The following is a 19,376-nucleotide window of genomic DNA, read 5'->3' as shown; positions in this document are numbered from 1 at the left end:
ATTAGGCACTGAGTTTCAATATACAAGTTTACACCTGCAACACAAATTAGTCATTGCCAATCCCCCCCCCCCCATGGTTAAGGATTGATTATAAGTAATGTGTGATTTTATATAAGAAAATGCATGTAAGAAAATGGGCATCAACAGATGTCTATGTCAAATGTTATTATCACAAGAAAACTTTTAGAGATGGAACTGATACACAGAAGTGGAGGGGCAAAATACTTCTGAACTATATACATATAAAAACTTCTATAAAGATTGCCACAATTCCAAAACAATACTTTTGTGGAGAACCATGTACCAAACTAGATGCATGGTGTTATGTACTTGGGCAGGTGAAGATAACAAACCAGCTAACATTTATCATACTCTGAAGGCCATATAATCAGCATATGTTTATCTGAAGGTCACATCTGTATGTGGATGCAGCAGTTCAATCACAGTATGCAGGAAAGGACACCGCATCACTCTTGACAGCAGTGCAGAAAAACAATGTCTAATTTGGATAAAAATCACTAAGGAACTTAGGATAATCTTACAGTGACATGGTAAACTAGTTCAGTACATAATCTGATCAATAAGAAACTGAGATTCAGCAAACGTTTAGTGCTAGGTCAGCTGACATGACGCATCTCAACAGATGCTGCGCCCTGCTGACCCACCATCAAGTAGAGGATAGCAATTTTAATGGATGATTTAGATGCAGCGAGTCATTGGTGCACCACTTCCAGCCTAAAATAAAATCCACTGTCAAGCAGTGGCATCATTCTTCATTGCCAAAGCAAGAACATTTTCAACAGAACAATCATCAATGTATTGCAAAGCAACACACTTTTATAACAAAACAATTTGTTTCACTTGATTTAACCTCATATGTTAAAGAACAGAAGTTTTATTATTTTAGTCATTATAGCAAAACACGGGGTCCGCAGTGGCCGTGCGGTCTGAGGCGCGGGCCTTGTGCTGCTTGGTCAGCTGGGATCGTGGGTTCGAATCCCACTCATGCCATGGATGTTTGTCAGCGTTTTTCTGTGTTCTGCTGTCCTGTGTATAGGTAGAGGCCTTCCGACGGGCCGATCACTCGTCCAAGGAGTCCTACCAAAATGTCTATAGATCAAGTCAACGAAAAGTTGGGACCCGCAGTGTTCAGGCACTTGAAGAACGGGTCGTTCCCAGTATAGCAAAAACAATTACCCTTTGGCCCTGACCTCTGGATAGTTAAGTGACCTCAATTATATATTGTGTGCACCCATTAAATTTTTAAAGTTTATAATGTGATATATGCTCTGCAATTCTTGGGAATTAAAGATGATGGTAAATGCACTACAGAAAGAGAAGTGTGTACCACCATTTGTAAAGTCTTGGAATGCAAGCACAGTGCAGCATGAGTTTTGCAATATGCGTGGTGTCTGAAATGACCCTAGTATGAGTCCATAAAGGGAAGAGTAAAACAAATTTGACTTCTGGTGAAGAATGAAACACTACAAGGTATATAGGCCTTCTCTTTCACTGGGGAAATGGAAGTTTTGGCACCATAACCCAACATACTTCAACAATGTCTCATACCACAACTGCAACAGCAAAACAAACAGCGTCATCTTCCAGCACGACGAAGCACTACCAAACTGGTCACTGGCCAGTATCATGGCCAAGAAGTCAAGATGCATGGGCCATATCACAAGGAAAGCAACAATGATATAGCTCCATTCCTACAACATGAATTGGGAGGACGGCTTCTCACCAACAACATAACCCCACCTGATAGACACTGAAAAGAGCCAACTTATTCGCTAACCGCTCTCAACCCAACCACCCCCCTCTGATGACTGCTTGGAGGTTGCCTATTGGCCCAGTACCTTCTCCTCCTCATTCCTTATCTCTGATTGGCACTTCCCTCAGAAGTTACACATTTGCTAACCTTCATGCTCCAGATGGAAAATATGGAAACTCTATTTTCCATTATATATATCTGCAGTCAGCTGAATGGAACAATATTCTCACATTACATAACAATATTAGAAAATTATATATTCGCAAGAACAGAACCACGTGTATCTGAAATGATTCTATTGGCTTCTTTAGATTGTAAAAGATTTTTGTTTGTAACTGAAATATCAAGCAGCCTTTTTGTTTTTTGTTGTTGTCCCACAAAACATCAAATTCAGACAGAAAATCTTAAAGATTCTTAAAAAAGCCTCGGCTCATCTCAACATTCCTTTCACATCTGCATCCCCATTCTTTGACATTTCTTCAGGATCCTGTGTTCAAAATAATCAGCAGAGAATGAGAAATTTATTGTTTTACTTTCATTTGAGTGTTCTGTGTTTTCCAGTGCGATATTGAACAGTCTTCAGAAATGCAATTTGGTGTGATACAGCCTGAAGCTGGAATCAAAACAAACCCCATGTTACATACAATAGTTGCCATTCTAGAAGCCTACAGCAGCACATTCCACTTGCATGAATACACCGTCATACTTTGTATTCATCCTGCAGACTCAGAATATTTGTTTTCACCTGGAAGTCTCCTGTTTAAATCATTGTCATGTGGTAGAATATTTTACTGGGTTCTTAGAATTAGTGAATCTGAAAATAGTCCCTGTTGGCAATGAACAACTCTAGAACTGCCGCCTGCAACTGAGGTGATAAAATATTTTTATACCAAGCTCTAATACTTGGAAACTGCATTATTAACGGAAGTGTTTAGATTTCTTGTTATTCAGACACACTGACCAAACTAACAAAGTATTCATTCAGACTACATCTGCATTACAATGCAGTCAGCCAAATATAGTGACGCAAGGTACTTGGATGGGAATATGGCCATGCTAAACTTTATTCCCCCCACCTCAAACCAAAAAGGTTTTAAAATAGACATGATATATGTACCCACAATTTTTAATTCTAATGTAAGAGACACTTCTTTCTTACAAACTGCATCCTTTCTTGTCAACAGCGTAAATCACAGTAGCAGCAAATTATCTGAGTTCATCAAAATAATTTTGGACAATGGACTAGTTTATTTTCATGGCAAGGATGACACTTAGAATGATTCTTTTATGTCTGCCAATAGGAGATCTAACAAAGAATGGCATAAAACCTAGTCATACTACATAAAGTTACATAAATTTCCCTTTTGATTCAGTTATAAGCAAATTAATACTTTTAATGTTTATAAAGATTAATAACAATATTTGTGTTCCAAAAGTTAGATGAATGTTGTTTCCTCTGTTCTCTAGACACTTAAATGGCATAAAACACTTGTTGACTCTCACTAAATACAACTTGGCCAATGTTTTGGGCCTATGGTATTTATTTCTCTTGACAATCTGTAAAAAAAGTGTGAGTACAGCAGACTTGGCCATATTTTCCGAAACGGTCATATTTCCTTTACGTACCTTATACAACACATAGCCATTTTACAGTCTGTACCACACTTCCTGAAATAAGCTATTTTCAAGAAAGCAGCTATTTAAACATGAGAAAATAAAACTCCACATGAATGTAAACTAAATTTCTTATATAAATGCAGTTTATTAAAAAAAATGTTAGGTAAATGGAGTCGCTTTTAACATTTTAGTCTTTAACTGAGGACTGAGTAGTATTTAAGAAATGTGGTTTCCAGACTGAATAATGGTTTTCATTTTATTAACAAAATAAGAATTAGAGGATGATGAGGCTGCAATTCTCACCAAACAAAACTACCTGCTGGACAGGAAACAGGCCAATAACTTTCAGTCTTCCATTTGTCATGGACTGAATGAATAGCAATATTGCACAAGATGATGTCAGCTAAGTTTGCCAGTGGCCATATATCATGCCTGCTGAAAACCGACTGGAGATAATTACACGTGTTAAGCAACCAAACTTTTCAGAACAAATTAGAAAATATTGATTAACCTTAAATAGTTTGAAAAGAGAATTAAACCAAGAGCATTCATAACTGGTTGGATTAACTAATTTTTATCATTATTTAACCAATTAACTTGTGATTGTAAATTCTGTATTTATATAGTATTAAACCAAAAGTTTTGATGACATGGGTTAATAAGTTTTTCTCATTACAGGGCTAATGATGCAAACAGTACCACGCTGAAATACACAACAAACATTAGCATGCAAACTATCCATCCCTCTAGCCAGATACTGCTACCATAAGTTTTGAAACATGCAATGGTGGTGAGGGTAGTAAAATACTAAAATGGTTAGTCATTACAGAACATAAAGTGTAATACTAAACATAATATACAAAATCTTGCAAATTCACATTTACCAGTAGGTCTACTTTAGAATAATGTAATAATTTCTTAGGTAATTTTAATATATAAAGAAATTACATATATAATATGCAAGTAGGAGAGTTTGTGTAAATACAAATTGTGTCACTATAGCTGATATGCAAAACCCCTCAAATATCGAACCCTTGGCATTCTCATGATATACTGAGGAGTGCTCACAGGCTTTTAAGCCAAAAAACATCTCTCACTAAACACACATATTAAAGAACATCTTATGTATTCTGCTCTGTGTTCCGCTGAGCAAAATGCATCGGTGCTCATGAGCACAAAACCCAGCACATGGGTTTCATATAACTTCAAGGTCAAACTTTACTGGAGGTGTCATGATATGCATTTACTTCTCAGTATAAAAACCTAAAATATTTCAAATCAGTGCCATAATGACCATAATGTAACACAAAGAATACTTCTGCATGGATGCTAAGATGCAACATCATCATATGGCAAAGGAACAGGTGACAGAAATTAAACAGTTAAAAGTCTAGCAAGGAAAGCAAGTTTGCAAAAATGAGCAACTGATCATGACACAAACATATTTTAAGTGCTGAAAGTAAACATGCCCTTAGTAATCTTTGAATACTATGCTGCTGAAGTTCATATTGAAGAACGATTCTTGAAGAGACATTCAGGGAAGTAACACTTCTGCGTACTCAGAAAAAAAAACATTTTGTTATCACTGTTCCAAAATCCAAAGTTCAGACACGAATATTTTCAGAGGCATACACCTTTAACACTGCAGCAATATGAAGAGTACCAACTGAGACACATTGTAACTTGAGAATATGGTGCAAGTCAAGGGATGAAAAGTTTAAGTACCATTTTTGCATCCATGTGGTACAAGTAAATCTTTTACATACCTTTCACCACCAGACATTTTATGGATTCCAGCTTCAAAAGTGCTTACAAAAGTGGACCCATGAACTGTAACAGGTTATACATATGTCATCAGTGAAAAGGAATCATAATGTGTTACCGAGATACTACATCAGGTTTCATACACTGTAATGCCATTCTTAAATTAATACTTCCTACTTAAAAATACTAAATAATACAAGATTCCTAACATCTACATAATGCCATCACCCAGAAATAGACTGCATTAGCACTGAATTGCCATGAAAGACTGGTATCTTATATTGTAAGCAATTTTAATATTTAAAATAATTTTGAGCAGACAATTTTTATCAGCTGTATAGCACCATGTAATGGCTCATGTGTGGTCCAACATGAAGTGTGACATAGCAATGTACCACTAAAATTGTCCTTTATTTCAAGCCAGCTCTCAGCAGCTACAGCAGTGGTCCCCAACTTTTTGTGCCTACGGGCACATTCAAGAGTTTATGAGATCATGGCGGGCACCAACCAATTAAGAAAGCTAAATTTTCTTTTCTCTGGACAAATAAGATATGGACACCAAATAATACACAAAACAACACGACGTTTAATGATACAAGAAACCACGCAATCAAAAATACGTAGTTTTATAAGTACAATTACTATTACTCAAGTGGGAAGTTAGCGTGATGTTTGGCACTGCATTTCAGTTTTCCAAATTTGGGAGTGTAGGATGATGTTGCTGCTAACAATCGTCAAGATGGGCATCAATAAGTCCAGATCTGTGCTTTGATTTTATAATGTTCATGGTTGAACAGCCTTCATTATTCAGTATAACCTCTGTCCGTAACAACGCGGGCACCCAAAAAAAGCCTTGGCGGGCACCACGTTGGGGATCACTGAGCTATAGCATTGAAATTTTGCCCACTATACTTTTCAGCTGCATAAACATCAGCCCAAGGATATTCACTATTAGCCAAAAAGATCAGTCACAAAGTTAACATATAATTCTTGTGCCAAGACATCACTCACAATAAATTACGAAGAATAAATATATATAACATATAAGTGTCTGTCAAATGTTTGAAGAGCGGGTTGGTGGGACAGTAGATCTATTAGAAATTTTTAATACAGACACTGACAACTATAGTTTCTTGGAATACACTAATTAATAAATAAATACAAGCACCACAAATATTTTTGTTTGGTAGTAGTAAAGGGTACAGTGACAGGTACACCACCATTGGAAGTTTCAAACAGCACAACCTGCTAGCTGGCAAGTATGATGTAAATTAGTGTATTATACTCAACAGAATATCATTTTAACCTTGTAATAAAGGCCAAGATATTGAGAAATAAAAGAAACAATGTAACATATATGCTGTGGCAAGTGGTAACTTGAGAGCACTTTGTGAGTAATGATATTAAAGGACAAGTAAGACGTAAAAATTGATGAATTTACATAAACCTGCAGAAGATAACGTCTGTGATGAACATAAGCTGAACAACCTGAAGCGTAAATTTCAAACAGCAAACCAATGTGAGAAAGACATGAAATCCAATACAGACTTACCCATAATAAAGGCTATCAAAAATTTAAACAGACTTTACTTCAAAATTACTTGGCAATGAGTGCAATCCACTCCAGCAGGAAAACCAAAGTCAAAAGCCAGTCAAATTATTTGCCTTGAAGCTTGACATACCACTGACCAGACGTGGGGTCATGCTTCTGGTGGCTCAATCAAGAAGAAACATATGACTACAAATTTCAATGCTAAAAGTGCAAAGTATAAGCCATGTTTTCACATTTATCACACACAGGTAAACTTCTAAATCAGAGTCCTGTTGCAATGTGTGAAGGAAAACATTTCCAGTATCATTAATGGATTTACATACATATTTTGTTTCATGAACCTACAAACCTTTTTTGGACAAGTATGGACAGTGTTAGGTAACCACATTTACTTAAAAACAACTGGGATAAAAGATTTTAGAAATCACATCAATTTTACAAAGCTGTGAAATCTGGACACTGATACAAAGGGGTATAAGATGAAGAGCAAAGATGAAATTCATGAGGAACACAGCATGGTTGCACTTTACTAAACCACTGAAGAAGTAAACATATTTTAGAAAAATTGAACATAGACCCGCAACTGAAGAAAAATTAACAGAATGTAAACAAAATGTGTTAGATCACGTTAGAGCGATGAAAAACATCAGATTATCAATCCAGACCACAATTAACCAGTTCCATTACTAATTTCTTTTCCAAATTTTGAGCCAAAAAATCATATTATTTTAGTTCAGTTTTGTGATCTGAGAACATAAATAATAAAGGCATTATTTTTTTTTCTGTAAACAAACAGCGCCATTAGTATACCAAGTTATCTTCGTTCTACTCAATTGTGCTGTGTGGCAGACCTGAAGTTTTCATTTTCATATACTGCCAAGCCTGTGTGACAACAGAACACTCGGAATCTGTGCCTGAAATCACTACTTCTGGTGCAGATGCATCATTTCTGGACTCATCAACAGAAATGTCTTCCACTTCACCGTCACACCTGTCAGAACTCCTTTCATGCTCCTCAGTCACAAAAGGACAACAACAATTTTGCAAGCCAATATTACACACAATGCACATCATGTCTGTGATCATTTGCAAAAACCTGCCATATATTGGCATAATCTGTAAAGACTGTGACAAAGAAAGGTAAGGAAGTATAAAAGAAATCTTCCAGAGGTAGAATCTGTCAGTGAACTACTGAACACTACTTCCATCTAATGAGAAGCAATTCAAAGTATTGCTAGAAAAAGAAAGTGAGATAATTCACGACCACAAAATTCTAACCACTACAAATTAAAAAAGGATAATATATTCAGAACAACATTTCCAACCTGAGTTAAATCAATAAAATAATGTAAGTGGTAAAGAAGACAAGATGGATACATAAATGTAACAGATCAACTACTGATCCAACTTCATAACTACAAGAAGTTTAAAGGTCAAGATAAAAATTCAAAGTAACCCAGAATGCCGCAAGTGGCACGCTATATAAAAGCTGCAATTTAACTGGTGCCCAGAAAAGTATTTTACCTTCATAGGAACGAGACTTTAAAACTTTTTATTACCTATAATGAATAGGGCAAAATTTAATGAGATTTTAAATTTAAAAATTCATCATCTCTGAAACTGACATCAGATAAAACTTAATATTTACCACATACTTCCTGCACTTAACATGCTTGCTAAATTTTGTCAGAATCAGAGACAAACATAAAATTTTGGTCCCTAACTGTGTTGAATTGACCATCCCTGCAGTTCTCTGTACAGTTCTTCTTCACAGACTTTCACAATCCTAACGAGCTTGGGAAATTGGAAACTGTGAGCGCATAACTTAAAAAAAATCAAGAACTGTATAAAGACAAATATTTACAAATTATATATCAACTTCTGTACGCCATATCTTTCCTACCTGGCGAGGATGGGCTTGTATCTTCTACACCTTGTGACAATCTTTTCTTCGAACAGGGTTCAGGTGGAAGGGAATGAGAAGCCACGTTCTCATGCGTTGTTTCTGCTTCTGGTTGTGTTTGCTGATTTAATGAAGCGGCCTGCTGAGCCAGAAGTACACGAGATTCCAGTGACTTATGAAGCTGCTCTATATCCGCTGGGCTGGACTAAAACACAACCAAGCACATTTATAATAGATTTAAAAGGACAAGATTAGGAAATTAGTAGTAAACTCTTTATCAAGACTAAATAAGCTAAAAAACAAGCTAAAGAGGCAAACTCTCTGATAATGATATCTCACTAGCACACTGTTCCGTACTTTGCACTGAAATCAAATTTAAAGCCACACAATGCATGCAGACAAAAATTCCACTTTGTGTTCAATCTTGCTACAAGCATTCCAACTACAAAATTTCTAAGTAGAATTTGAGGTTTTCATGGTGGTGAGTCAGAAGATGGCTGTCTTCTGGGTTGTAGTACTGTGTAGTCTGGTAGAAGTTTACCAACATTTCAGAAGCACATCACCCTGATGGAGACAGCAAGGTCCTCCGAAATGTTGACAAACTTCTATCATCTATGTGGTGCTACTACCCAGAAGACAGCCAGCTTCATATATTAATTCTAATTGCATAGTGTTTGAGATAAAGATCCAGACATTTATCAACTACATCTTTGAATTTTTGCCAAGTAAACAGTTATGGAAATTTGTCAATTTTAAATAGCATATACCAGTAAACCGAACATATCCAAGCATCTATTTTCCTACAAACTGAGATAATGGAATACCAAATACCATTACATTTATAAGAAAAATGAGCAGAAGAAAAGTAACAGCATTACGGTTACTTTCAACGCCAATGTAATGTTGCATGCATCAATTAAAACTTCTCCTGTAACAAGTTAGGGCATAGGATTTAAATTCCCCCAATCCAAAAAGGCTAAAGAAAACTATGTTTTATGGATAGAGTCAATGCTCTTTGACTGGCTAACACGAACTATTCCAGTGTCTTCTCATCTGATACACTCACTTCATTTACATAACTGTACTCTGTCTCACAATCAGCAACACATTACACTAACTGCAAGCTAATAGTAAGTTCTGTTAGCTTCTTTATAAGCAGGATTTAAGGCATTGCCTGTAGTGTTCAAGGACAGCACTAGGTGCACTGGTGGCATGTGTATTTTTGGGAAGACTAGCGATGTATTCTTTGTGCTATCATTAACACAGTAGAATTCCAGTTATCCAACCAAAATGAGCTGGAAAGACAGTCAACTAATGAGAAATGTTGAATAATACAAAAAAAAGGCAACCATAAATATCAACTCAATTTATAATATTATTAAATTATGAAGAAAATACAACATCAAATAAAAATCTCATACTCAAAAAACAGTAATCACCATATTGAAAATTTGTGACAAATTAATTTTTTTGAGAAAACAGTAATGGATATTGGCATGGCACACTGGATAAAACAGAAACTCAGATAACAGGTCAGAGAATTGGGACTCCACCATACAAACATACAAAAATTTGAGGCCAATATCCTGACCAGAATGGAATACCTAACAGATCTATAGGAACAATCTTTAGTAAGTACATCAGGTGTCTACCAGATGTATACCAAAACAATTATCAGAAACTCATGTTCGAAGCACATCTGAAATATAGAAGGAAGTGACATGACAAAACTAGGCATACCATTACAGCAAGGTAATCATGACATGTGAAGCTCGTGAGTTAGTCTACACCAAAGAAATTCAACAGTAAACTTCCTACACGCAAAGTCATGGTAACCGTCATCCAGATACACTTCCTTCCGTCATCTATTCCTCTACATTATCAGACGGAATCCATTTGCATGAGGCAACGGCCAGCCTCGCTTTACCTTCGGGAAAGGACCCCGGTACCCATTGTGCAGGAGGCTAAGTGGGCCCCAGAACTAGTCTAGATGCAGAGGCAGGAGCAAAAATCCTCTGCCCCATTGGCAATCAAACCCCAGTTGTCCAGTACATAGCCAGTCACTATACCGACTGAGGTACCCTGGTTCTAGTTAGGTAATTATATGCAATTAAAACTGGCGTGTCTTTTTAGAAAGACCCAGTATAAAAATCAATGCATTATAATTTAATATAAAATCCAATGAAATAAAATTATTCTTAGAAATTCTGAAGCGATTTCATGCATACTGACATACTGCGCACACTTACAATTTAAATATTTTTATTGTCTTACATGCCTAGGTATAATAGGGCTATTTATACAAAGCTTACCATCACAAGAAACACTTTGATTTGACCACTACTGTCCATGGCAGTTAGACGAACACTCTTTGCACTGGGTCTATGTACAGACATCCCAGCCCAGATCTGAAAAAGGATTTCCTAGATCTATAAAAGTACATACATACAGTTTGATCAATGTACACATGCTACACACACAAAACATATTGTAGTGAATTAATTTCAGTTAACATATGGTAAATTAGGAAAGTAGAGATTTGAAGTTACATAGAATTAAGTATAGTAGACATTTGAATTTGCTAAAATGTAGGAATGTGTTGATGTCATTTCCTGGCATTGTATAAAATAGCAAGGCTAGCTCACCTTTCTCTAAGGGAAAGAGAAAGAAAATGAACCAGAAATGCAGACGTAGCCATTAGGCAGTCAGCAGAAATATTGGAAAAGTTGACGAGGGAAGTGGGAGATAGATCGCAGTCAGAACCGCCGGAACTTTGAAGATGGAAAGAGGTCACCGAAGCCATAGGCAAGGGGACGCTGATCAGGCTACTGATAACAGGTAAGTGCTGAGGCGATGACTCCGAGTATAGTACGGGTAGATTATTAAATCTTCAAAATTTCCGTAACCAGATTGTTGTTAAGATAAAGTGAACTAGCCTGAGTTAGGAATGTAATGTTTAACACAAATGTAAAATGTATAGTCTTTGGGAACAAGCTGCAGCTTCATGGACGAATCATCGTATCAGCTGAGTATGTTTAAGTTGACGACAGCATCCTTGTGAACTTTCCTTGCTCCATTCCAAGCCACGCTACCAACATTAGTAGGACTAAACCTATCTATAATATCATCATAATGACAGTCCTTGTCTAACAACACAGAATAAGTGAATGATGACAACATTTATAGTTAACTCAGCTTCTTAACCTCAACTGAAAAGGTCTTCATAGCACATGTATTGGTTACATCTTTCTACTCATAAACTTACTAGCAGTTGTTCAATTAAAAAATAGCATAGCACCCTATTAATAACATGTTGGGCAATATATGCACAGCATAACAATTGCGGTATGTCCAAGCATCATGCTTCGGACCGGTGATACGGAATTCGCGCTGGTTCGAGTCTCGGGGAAAGAAATTTCTCTTCAGATTTTCGACCGGTGTATGGGACCAGTGAGGAAATTGGGGAGCTACAATGAGTACCGTAATCCGGTCAGGAAAACTAGCAATGGCTGGGGGTTCGTCGTGCTGACCACACGTCACCCTATATCCGGTTGGATGATCGTTCACCTCTGGTTACACATGTGAACGTGAGGCCAGCAGTCAAGCTAGTCGGCTTTGGCTCTCTGGAGCTGTTACGCCACGGATTTAATTTTTAAACGGGTAGGGTGTCTCGTGCCTGTCACACTATGTAGTGATATCATGAAGGATTTCCTCATGAAGATGTTCAGATGACTGGGAATTCCCCTGATAACCATATTAACCAAGGTAGCATAAAAATTCCCCACTCAGTAACTTCCGTGTACAGAAATGCATAAAGTACCTACTGATATCTAGTCCGAACAAAATGGAGTGCTGGCCAGTTTTAGTTACACTCCTCAGTAACATATTTCATGAAAATTTGACAAGCAGTTCTCAACCTGTTGCATGTGGAAAGATGGACACAGTGAAGTTACTTTTTGAAACTTTAACTTGTGAATGAGCCTAACAAGATAAAAATGCAACATTGTCTCTGTATGTAGGCACCACACTAAGTAGGGGTACGGGGGTCTGCAAACAAAGCTCCATGCATTCTTCATCTCAGCATTACAAGGGAGATGAGTGGTCAGCTTCATGCCCTGGCTGCTTCACCTCAGAGAAGCAATCACTGGTATAGCAGGCTGATAGGGCAAAAGAGGTGGCCTGAATACTGCGGCAAAGATAAAAATCCCTGCCCCCCACGGGATTCAAATTCCAGAGACGTAAGTTGTGCATAATCAGATAAATAATAAAAATACTGTGCACAGTGATATATTTTCAAAACAGTCAAAGAATTAATTTTACATTACATACACACATATATAATATACCTTTGTGTTCAGTACAACCCTGAGACTCCCTGCTGTCCTAATCACGACTCGTGACTGAACACCTCCACCTCCTGGCCCACTGTCTTTATCATTGAGTCGAAGAGTGCCCCGTCCGCGCTCCACCCATGTACCACCAGCTTTGTCAAACGCAAACAGCTTGCAGTTTATCTGCATTAATATAATGAATTCAAGTCATTACATGAGATAAAGTGAACTGTCAGCATGTTTTATAATAAGATTGGATGAAGATAGCAAAATTACACAGTGAAACTTCAATCAGGATACTGAGTGAGATCAAAAAGCCTGCAACTCATATTATAATATTTACTGATGGCTGCAATTTAATACTACTCAAATGGATTAATAAACACACAACATCAATGTGACTTTCAATAGCTGAGTGCAAGGCTGTACTTTTCACAACATTTCTAGATTTTCCTGTGTCAAATAAATCAACAATCCTGTCTGGTGTTTCCATGACACAGGAAGTGTGCAGGAGAGAAACCAAAATTCTTCACCCAGTTACATCAAACACCGGGACAAAAGTGAATGCACTGGACATTTCCAGCACTTGATACAACATTGTTTTTTGTTTTACAATTTCAATGTAATTTATTTTTTGACTTTTCCATTTCCCTGTACTTTTCAAAAAGCCCTTCCAATAAAGTTATGGCACAGTCTCAAGAAGCCTTACTTACAACAAACACAATACAGCAGTCTGAATGGGCAAACAAAAGTACCATATTTATTAAAATAGCACCATGTGAGACAAATTTCCCATTTTTGGAAGACAAGAAACTGAAAACATACTTTCATTGCTAAAAAGGCTTTTCAGTCTCCACATCCACCCTGATGATGGAGATAGAGCAGCTCTCCAAAAGATTTGTTTTGACTCAACTTTGATTTGGCTGTTTGCACAACAGCATATAATGAATTATGAGTTTTCATAATGTTGAACTCAGTATTAACAATTTAATTACTAATGTCCCTAGTCACAAAACAGAGGACCTAATAATTTGTAAAACAAGACTGTAATACCTGGTCACATTTACCTGTAGTACATTAGCCTCATCTTCTTCACCGGTGACTATGGTAACCTCTTCGTATTTCCTTTTTACAGCTCTTGCCTCTTCATATTCCCGTGCTGCCTCACTTAAACTCTTGCTAGGTTTCTCAGCAATATCAATGGTGTTGTTGCTACTCATATGGCTACTCTCCTGCAAAAACAAAATCAATAATTGTAGGAGATTTTACTTTTCATTAAAAGTGAGCGAGGGTTAAGATTGTGGGACCTGAGAGTTGTGAGAACATGCAGATCACATGTACTCACAATCTGCTTGACACCCAGTACTTCACTGACTTGCTCGAACGTGATACTGAACTGAGCCTGTGCCCACCTCTCTTGCTCTCTCTCGCGCATGCAGATACAGATATCTCATATGCATGGTGGTATTCGAGGCTACTGCTAAATTGGACATCCTGGTGCTAACGAACTCTACACTACAAATTCCTGATAATTCCTTTTTGTACAAAAAAAAAAAACTCCTAAGTGATGATTCACATTTCTATTTCTATAGAAGAATGTATATCATTTGCTGGTTCAGTGCCACCCTTGTCTCATCTGGCATCCTGTACTCTCACTTAAATCTAGCTTTTATTTTGTTAATTTTCTTTATATCATTTCAATGAACTTGACCTACAGAAACTCCATCATACCAAGTTCCAAATCTCAAGTCAAGTTTCTGTTGCTTAATTCATTTCAAGTTCAAAGCCCCATGTAACATTTCGTAACAGGCTACTATGGTGACAAGGGACCCACTTAACAGTCTACACAGTGTATGCCAACAAAACAGCTTTCACTTTATATCTTAATTGCATCATGCTTGTGTTTCAATACAATACTTTTATTTTCCGTCGTTTACACAAGCTTATTGTTAAAATCATATAAAATTTCACATAAAATTGTTACATTTTAAAATTGACGACATGTTTCGATATACAATCTTATCATCGTCAGGTCTATCAAAATTAAAATTAAAATCTGGTGTATCTGTTGCTCTGCTTATATTGCTTTTGTTTTTACTCGTTTTTATTACATCTCCAGGCTTCTTCGATTTTATTTTTGGAGACGCGCCTGGGTGCCTATATCTGCAAAATCAATTTTAATTTTCATATCGTGATAAGGCTACCGAAATAGGAAATGGAATAATATTACTCTAATTTATAATATTTTAAGGAATTATTCAAATATATCGTATTACAAACAAAATAAATGTAATCACAAAATATAAAGTATTATAACATACCGGGTTGTGTATGAGGTGCGTGTCCGTTGTTACTGAATGGCAGACAGTAACTGAGTTGTGAGTATCGTGTATGGCTATATATATTGGGTGAAAGTTGTTTAGGGGGTTGGGTCAATGGACTGTAGAATGTTAATCCGATATTTAACATTCTACAGTCCATTGACCCAACCCCCTAAACAACTTTCACCCAATATATATAGCCATACACGATACTCACAACTCAGTTACTGTCTGCCATTCAATAACAACGGACACGCACCTCATACACAACCCGGTATGTTATAATACTTTATATTTTGTGATTACATTTATTTTGTTTGTAATACGATATATTTGAATAATTCCTTAAAATATTATAAATTAGAGTAATATTATTCCATTTCCTATTTCGGTAGCCTTATCACGATATGAAAATTAAAATTGATTTTGCAGATATAGGCACCCAGGCGCGTCTCCAAAAATAAAATCGAAGAAGCCTGGAGATGTAATAAAAACGAGTAAAAACAAAAGCAATATAAGCAGAGCAACAGATACACCAGATTTTAATTTTAATTTTGATAGACCTGACGATGATAAGATTGTATATCGAAACATGTCGTCAATTTTAAAATGTAACAATTTTATGTGAAATTTTATATGATTTTAACAATAAGCTTGTGTAAACGACGGAAAATAAAAGTATTGTAGCTTTCACTTTGATTCAGAAGTAATCTGATAATGCTATAAATTTTTCAAAGTGTCTTGGAGTAGGTACTATTAACTTTTTATCATTGCAAATCATAAATATATTTTCTAATTTTCCCATTTTTCCCATTTCTTCCAAAAAAAATTCCCATCATGACCCACAATTCAAAATTTCTGAGAACTTTATATCTTTAGTCACAAACCTGAACAACCTGAATATCCATTACTATTAATTCTGTACTACATCCCTATGAAAAGTTCATAAACATAACTTACATTGTTTTGGTCCTTCTTAATGACAGATGTAAACAACATTTCTGAAATACCATTTGCTGTGGCAGAAGCACATACTGTAGATATGCTCTGTAACAAATGGCACAATTACTGATTGTCATAAGAACCCTTAAAAAATTCAAACCCTGCATCCTTATCACAGAAGTGGGGGAAATCTCTCACAGTGCAAAGTAAAGCTGGAACACAATTCCTTGCACCATCTAAAATAACTCAGGTGAAACTGTAATAGAGGTCCAGTAAGCCAAACAGAAAAATGAATCAGAAATGGGTTTGCTAGACACATGCAAAGCTAAAGAAGGACAATTATATGTAGGGCAGTCAAAAAGTTCCCGAAATTGTGGTATAGCCGAACTCCGGAACATTCCAAACAAAGCCTTCCGCTGGTGCTTCCAACAATAGCAGGATTGATGGAGCAAGTGTGTGCACGCGCAAGGGTCCTACTTTGAAGGTGATTAGGTAAGCGTTGCCACATGTCCTTCCATTACAGTGCTATACCATAATTCCGGGAACTTTTTGACTGCCCCTCGTAAATGGGTGGTATGAAGGATTTGAGGTTTTCACGGCGAGTCTGAAGATTGCTGTCTTCTGGGTATTGCACCGTGTAGTCTGGTAGATTTTCATCTACCAGACTACACGGCGGGTGGTATGAAAGTAAATTAATTGATATAAAAGATACAAATGGGAAGGGAAACTGAAGTACATTATAACTTATTGTCACAAACAAATGTACCATTTAAATGCAACTCAAAAGTAGTACTACGGTACAATGACGAAATCAGGAGGAGGTCCACCTACAAATTTGACTCTCCCGAACTCCCTCATGACACCTGCGTCTAGGTCACATTTGTTGCTAGCCCACTACCCATGCCAGTTGTATTTAAAAGCTATACACGTGTAAAAATGGTACATTCACTGCCAGAACATGTTTTTATTCATGAAAACTACTTTGCACCAAAATCATTTGCCACTTTCGCAAATCATTTAGTAATATGTATCTTGACAATGAAGTACTGAATAAAATAACAACAGACTAACTGAACACACTTCTGGACACAAGACATGTTTGCTTGGGACAAACTACTCATCAAGTGACAAAGCTATTGGCTGTATTGATTTCAAGTAGTTCATCAGCTACAACAATGGTTTATGGCTGCATGAATGCAATATTGTCACTTAGTATTAAAGGACAAGAATTCAAATGGAACATCCTGTACAATAAATGTTAAACTGATACCAAGTGTTAAATTTTTCGGAGATTATAGACTGTTCTGGCTGTTTTAAAGAAACCCAAGAGTTGATAGATGATTGGTGGGTAAACTTATTACCTACAAAATGGCAACAAAAAGCCTTCAAAGTAATCATGAGAAAATGCAGATGCATAAATTAAGAGTTGGCAGACACAGATGTCATTATGATCCCTTAAAATACCAGAAATGAAACATTACTAACAGAAAAATTTCAATTTTCTTTTATTTTAAATTTTCAGGAATCATACAATTTAAAAGCAAAATGCCTACATTATAACAGGAATGAGGCACATTCAAAGGAATCTGACTTACATTTGAAGTTTCCGTTCCCTCGCATGTTCTACTTGTGTCTGTAGTTTCAAGACTCGCGGCCTCCTATAAAAAACGCAATGAAAAGTGAGTGACATCACAAAATTTGTATATTTATTTACACATACACATACAATACACCAAAAGAACAACATCAGTAACAATGGCTGAACAGAAACTTGCCAGCGAGCACTGACGGGATATTTCTTTTCATCTAATCTCCACATACACCTGTAACATTGCAGCTGCAGAAACAGCAATACAAGATAACAAACATTTGTGAATTACGGGCAGAACAACAGATCTGTATATCAGTACTTCACAACTCCGGTACACTCTGTGCAACAAAAATTAAGCACTTAAAGTTTTCTAAATCTGAAATTGGAAGAATGGGTACAGCTGGAATAATAACAGCCATCATTCACAATTACCTTGCATTTGTCCGCAAGTGACTTTTATCCACCCACCATTAATTAGATATTTATGCCAGATATCTATTGAGCAAAATAATCAGTATGCCTAATTGAAATAAAAACATAATTACTGTTAATGACATTTCAGAGACCTGTGACTAGGATCCATGGCAGTGTGCCGCAACTGGTACACATCAATAAGGCATCACATGTACCACAATTTTTTATAAAAAATTGTATATTCACAATACGTTACAGTAAATTATTAAATCTTAAATATTTATTTGTTTAAATTTATGCCTTTGAGAAGATGGCTGTCTTCTGGGTTGTTGCGCCATGTACTCTGGTAGAAGTTTACTGATGTTTCAGAGGCCCTCGCTGTCTCCATCATCAGGGCGATCTCATGATGGAGGTTTCTTTGTCTTTGAAGTGTGCATTTATGAGTAGTGAGTGACAAGCCTACTGCCTCTGCACAATTTCTACTCAATCCTGATTTGTCTGCTAGAGCCATCTAGTAGTGAATCAAGAGAGATTTGGGTGAGATATGTTCACTGAATTTTTCTTACGAAACATCTCGTACGGTTCTTTTACATGCCGTAAATCTACGACATGGGACCGCCGGGTTTACTTCCCCTCCAAAGGAAGTTGTGCTACGGATTTTTATCACCCTTAAAAATCCATCGACCTCGGCCGGTTTAGAACCCGCGAACCTTGAGGTCCAGTGGCAAGCAAACTAACAACTATCCCAACGAGAGCGACATCAGATGACTTATACTTACAGCAACTCTTTCATGCAAGTTCTGACCAAACACAAACTCTGTCACTGATGCTGATGTACTGGATGAGGTCACAGCTGTGCTGGTTGTGGTAGAGACAGCACTTGCAGAACTTATACTTCCACATGGACTTGAACTAAAATGAAAACAAAATTCCTGGAATCAGAAATATAACCCGGCATTTTGCATTTTAATTACAGAATAAACAAACAAACATTAACTTCAACAACATCCTAGAACACAGTAATCTTCACAGATTAACACAGATCAAATTGATAGAACAAGAGAAGGCTGATGGTACACACTTAATAGGTAATGTTACTGAATTAGTAATTTTATCACAACGCACAATGCAGGACACTTATATCTTTTATTCAAGACAACTTTCTCT

The 19,376-nt window shown here is 36.7% G+C and overlaps 1 protein-coding gene and 2 long non-coding RNA genes across 9 annotated transcripts in view; 1 reads left to right on the top strand and 2 right to left on the bottom strand.

The window, feature by feature from the left end:
* LOC110827295 (uncharacterized) overlaps window positions 1–19,376 on the bottom strand; it is a 37,506-nt gene that overhangs the window by 10,798 nt on the left and 7,332 nt on the right. For 5 of the 7 annotated variants that reach the window (XR_015535798.1, XM_022058835.2, XM_022058832.2 and 2 more), the window contains exons 6-13: window positions 18,989–19,121; window positions 17,800–17,862; window positions 16,223–16,309; window positions 14,009–14,173; window positions 12,957–13,124; window positions 10,923–11,018; window positions 8,611–8,815; window positions 5,158–5,221 (exon numbers count right to left, since the gene is read on the bottom strand). Coding sequence is in view for 6 of the 7 variants with exons in the window: in XM_022058835.2 (XP_021914527.1) it covers window positions 5,158–5,221; window positions 8,611–8,815; window positions 10,923–11,018; window positions 12,957–13,124; window positions 14,009–14,173; window positions 16,223–16,309; window positions 17,800–17,862; window positions 18,989–19,121 (981 nt within the window). In the remaining variant the exon portion in view is untranslated. The remainder of the gene's footprint in view (window positions 1–5,157; window positions 5,222–8,610; window positions 8,816–10,922; window positions 11,019–12,956; window positions 13,125–14,008; window positions 14,174–16,222; window positions 16,310–17,799; window positions 17,863–18,988; window positions 19,122–19,376) is intronic. The other 2 variants (XM_022058836.2, XM_022058837.2) reach the window with 1 other exon arrangement.
* Window positions 15,004–15,305, bottom strand: LOC147875164 (uncharacterized). Its single transcript, XR_015535778.1, has 2 exons — window positions 15,263–15,305; window positions 15,004–15,104 (listed from the first exon to the last, which is right to left on the bottom strand). It is a non-coding gene; the product is annotated as an uncharacterized LOC147875164 (long non-coding RNA).
* Window positions 15,360–15,795, top strand: LOC147875163 (uncharacterized). The gene is made up of 2 exons (XR_015535773.1): window positions 15,360–15,536; window positions 15,695–15,795. It is a non-coding gene; the product is annotated as an uncharacterized LOC147875163 (long non-coding RNA).

The sequence above is a fragment of the Zootermopsis nevadensis genome, unplaced genomic scaffold (genome assembly GCF_977971745.1).
Source record: "Zootermopsis nevadensis isolate Lab colony 2312 unplaced genomic scaffold, Znev_1.0 Znev_ptg000001l, whole genome shotgun sequence".
Lineage (NCBI taxonomy): Eukaryota > Metazoa > Arthropoda > Insecta > Blattodea > Termopsidae > Zootermopsis > Zootermopsis nevadensis.
This window is presented reverse-complemented; position numbering and strand designations above follow the sequence as displayed.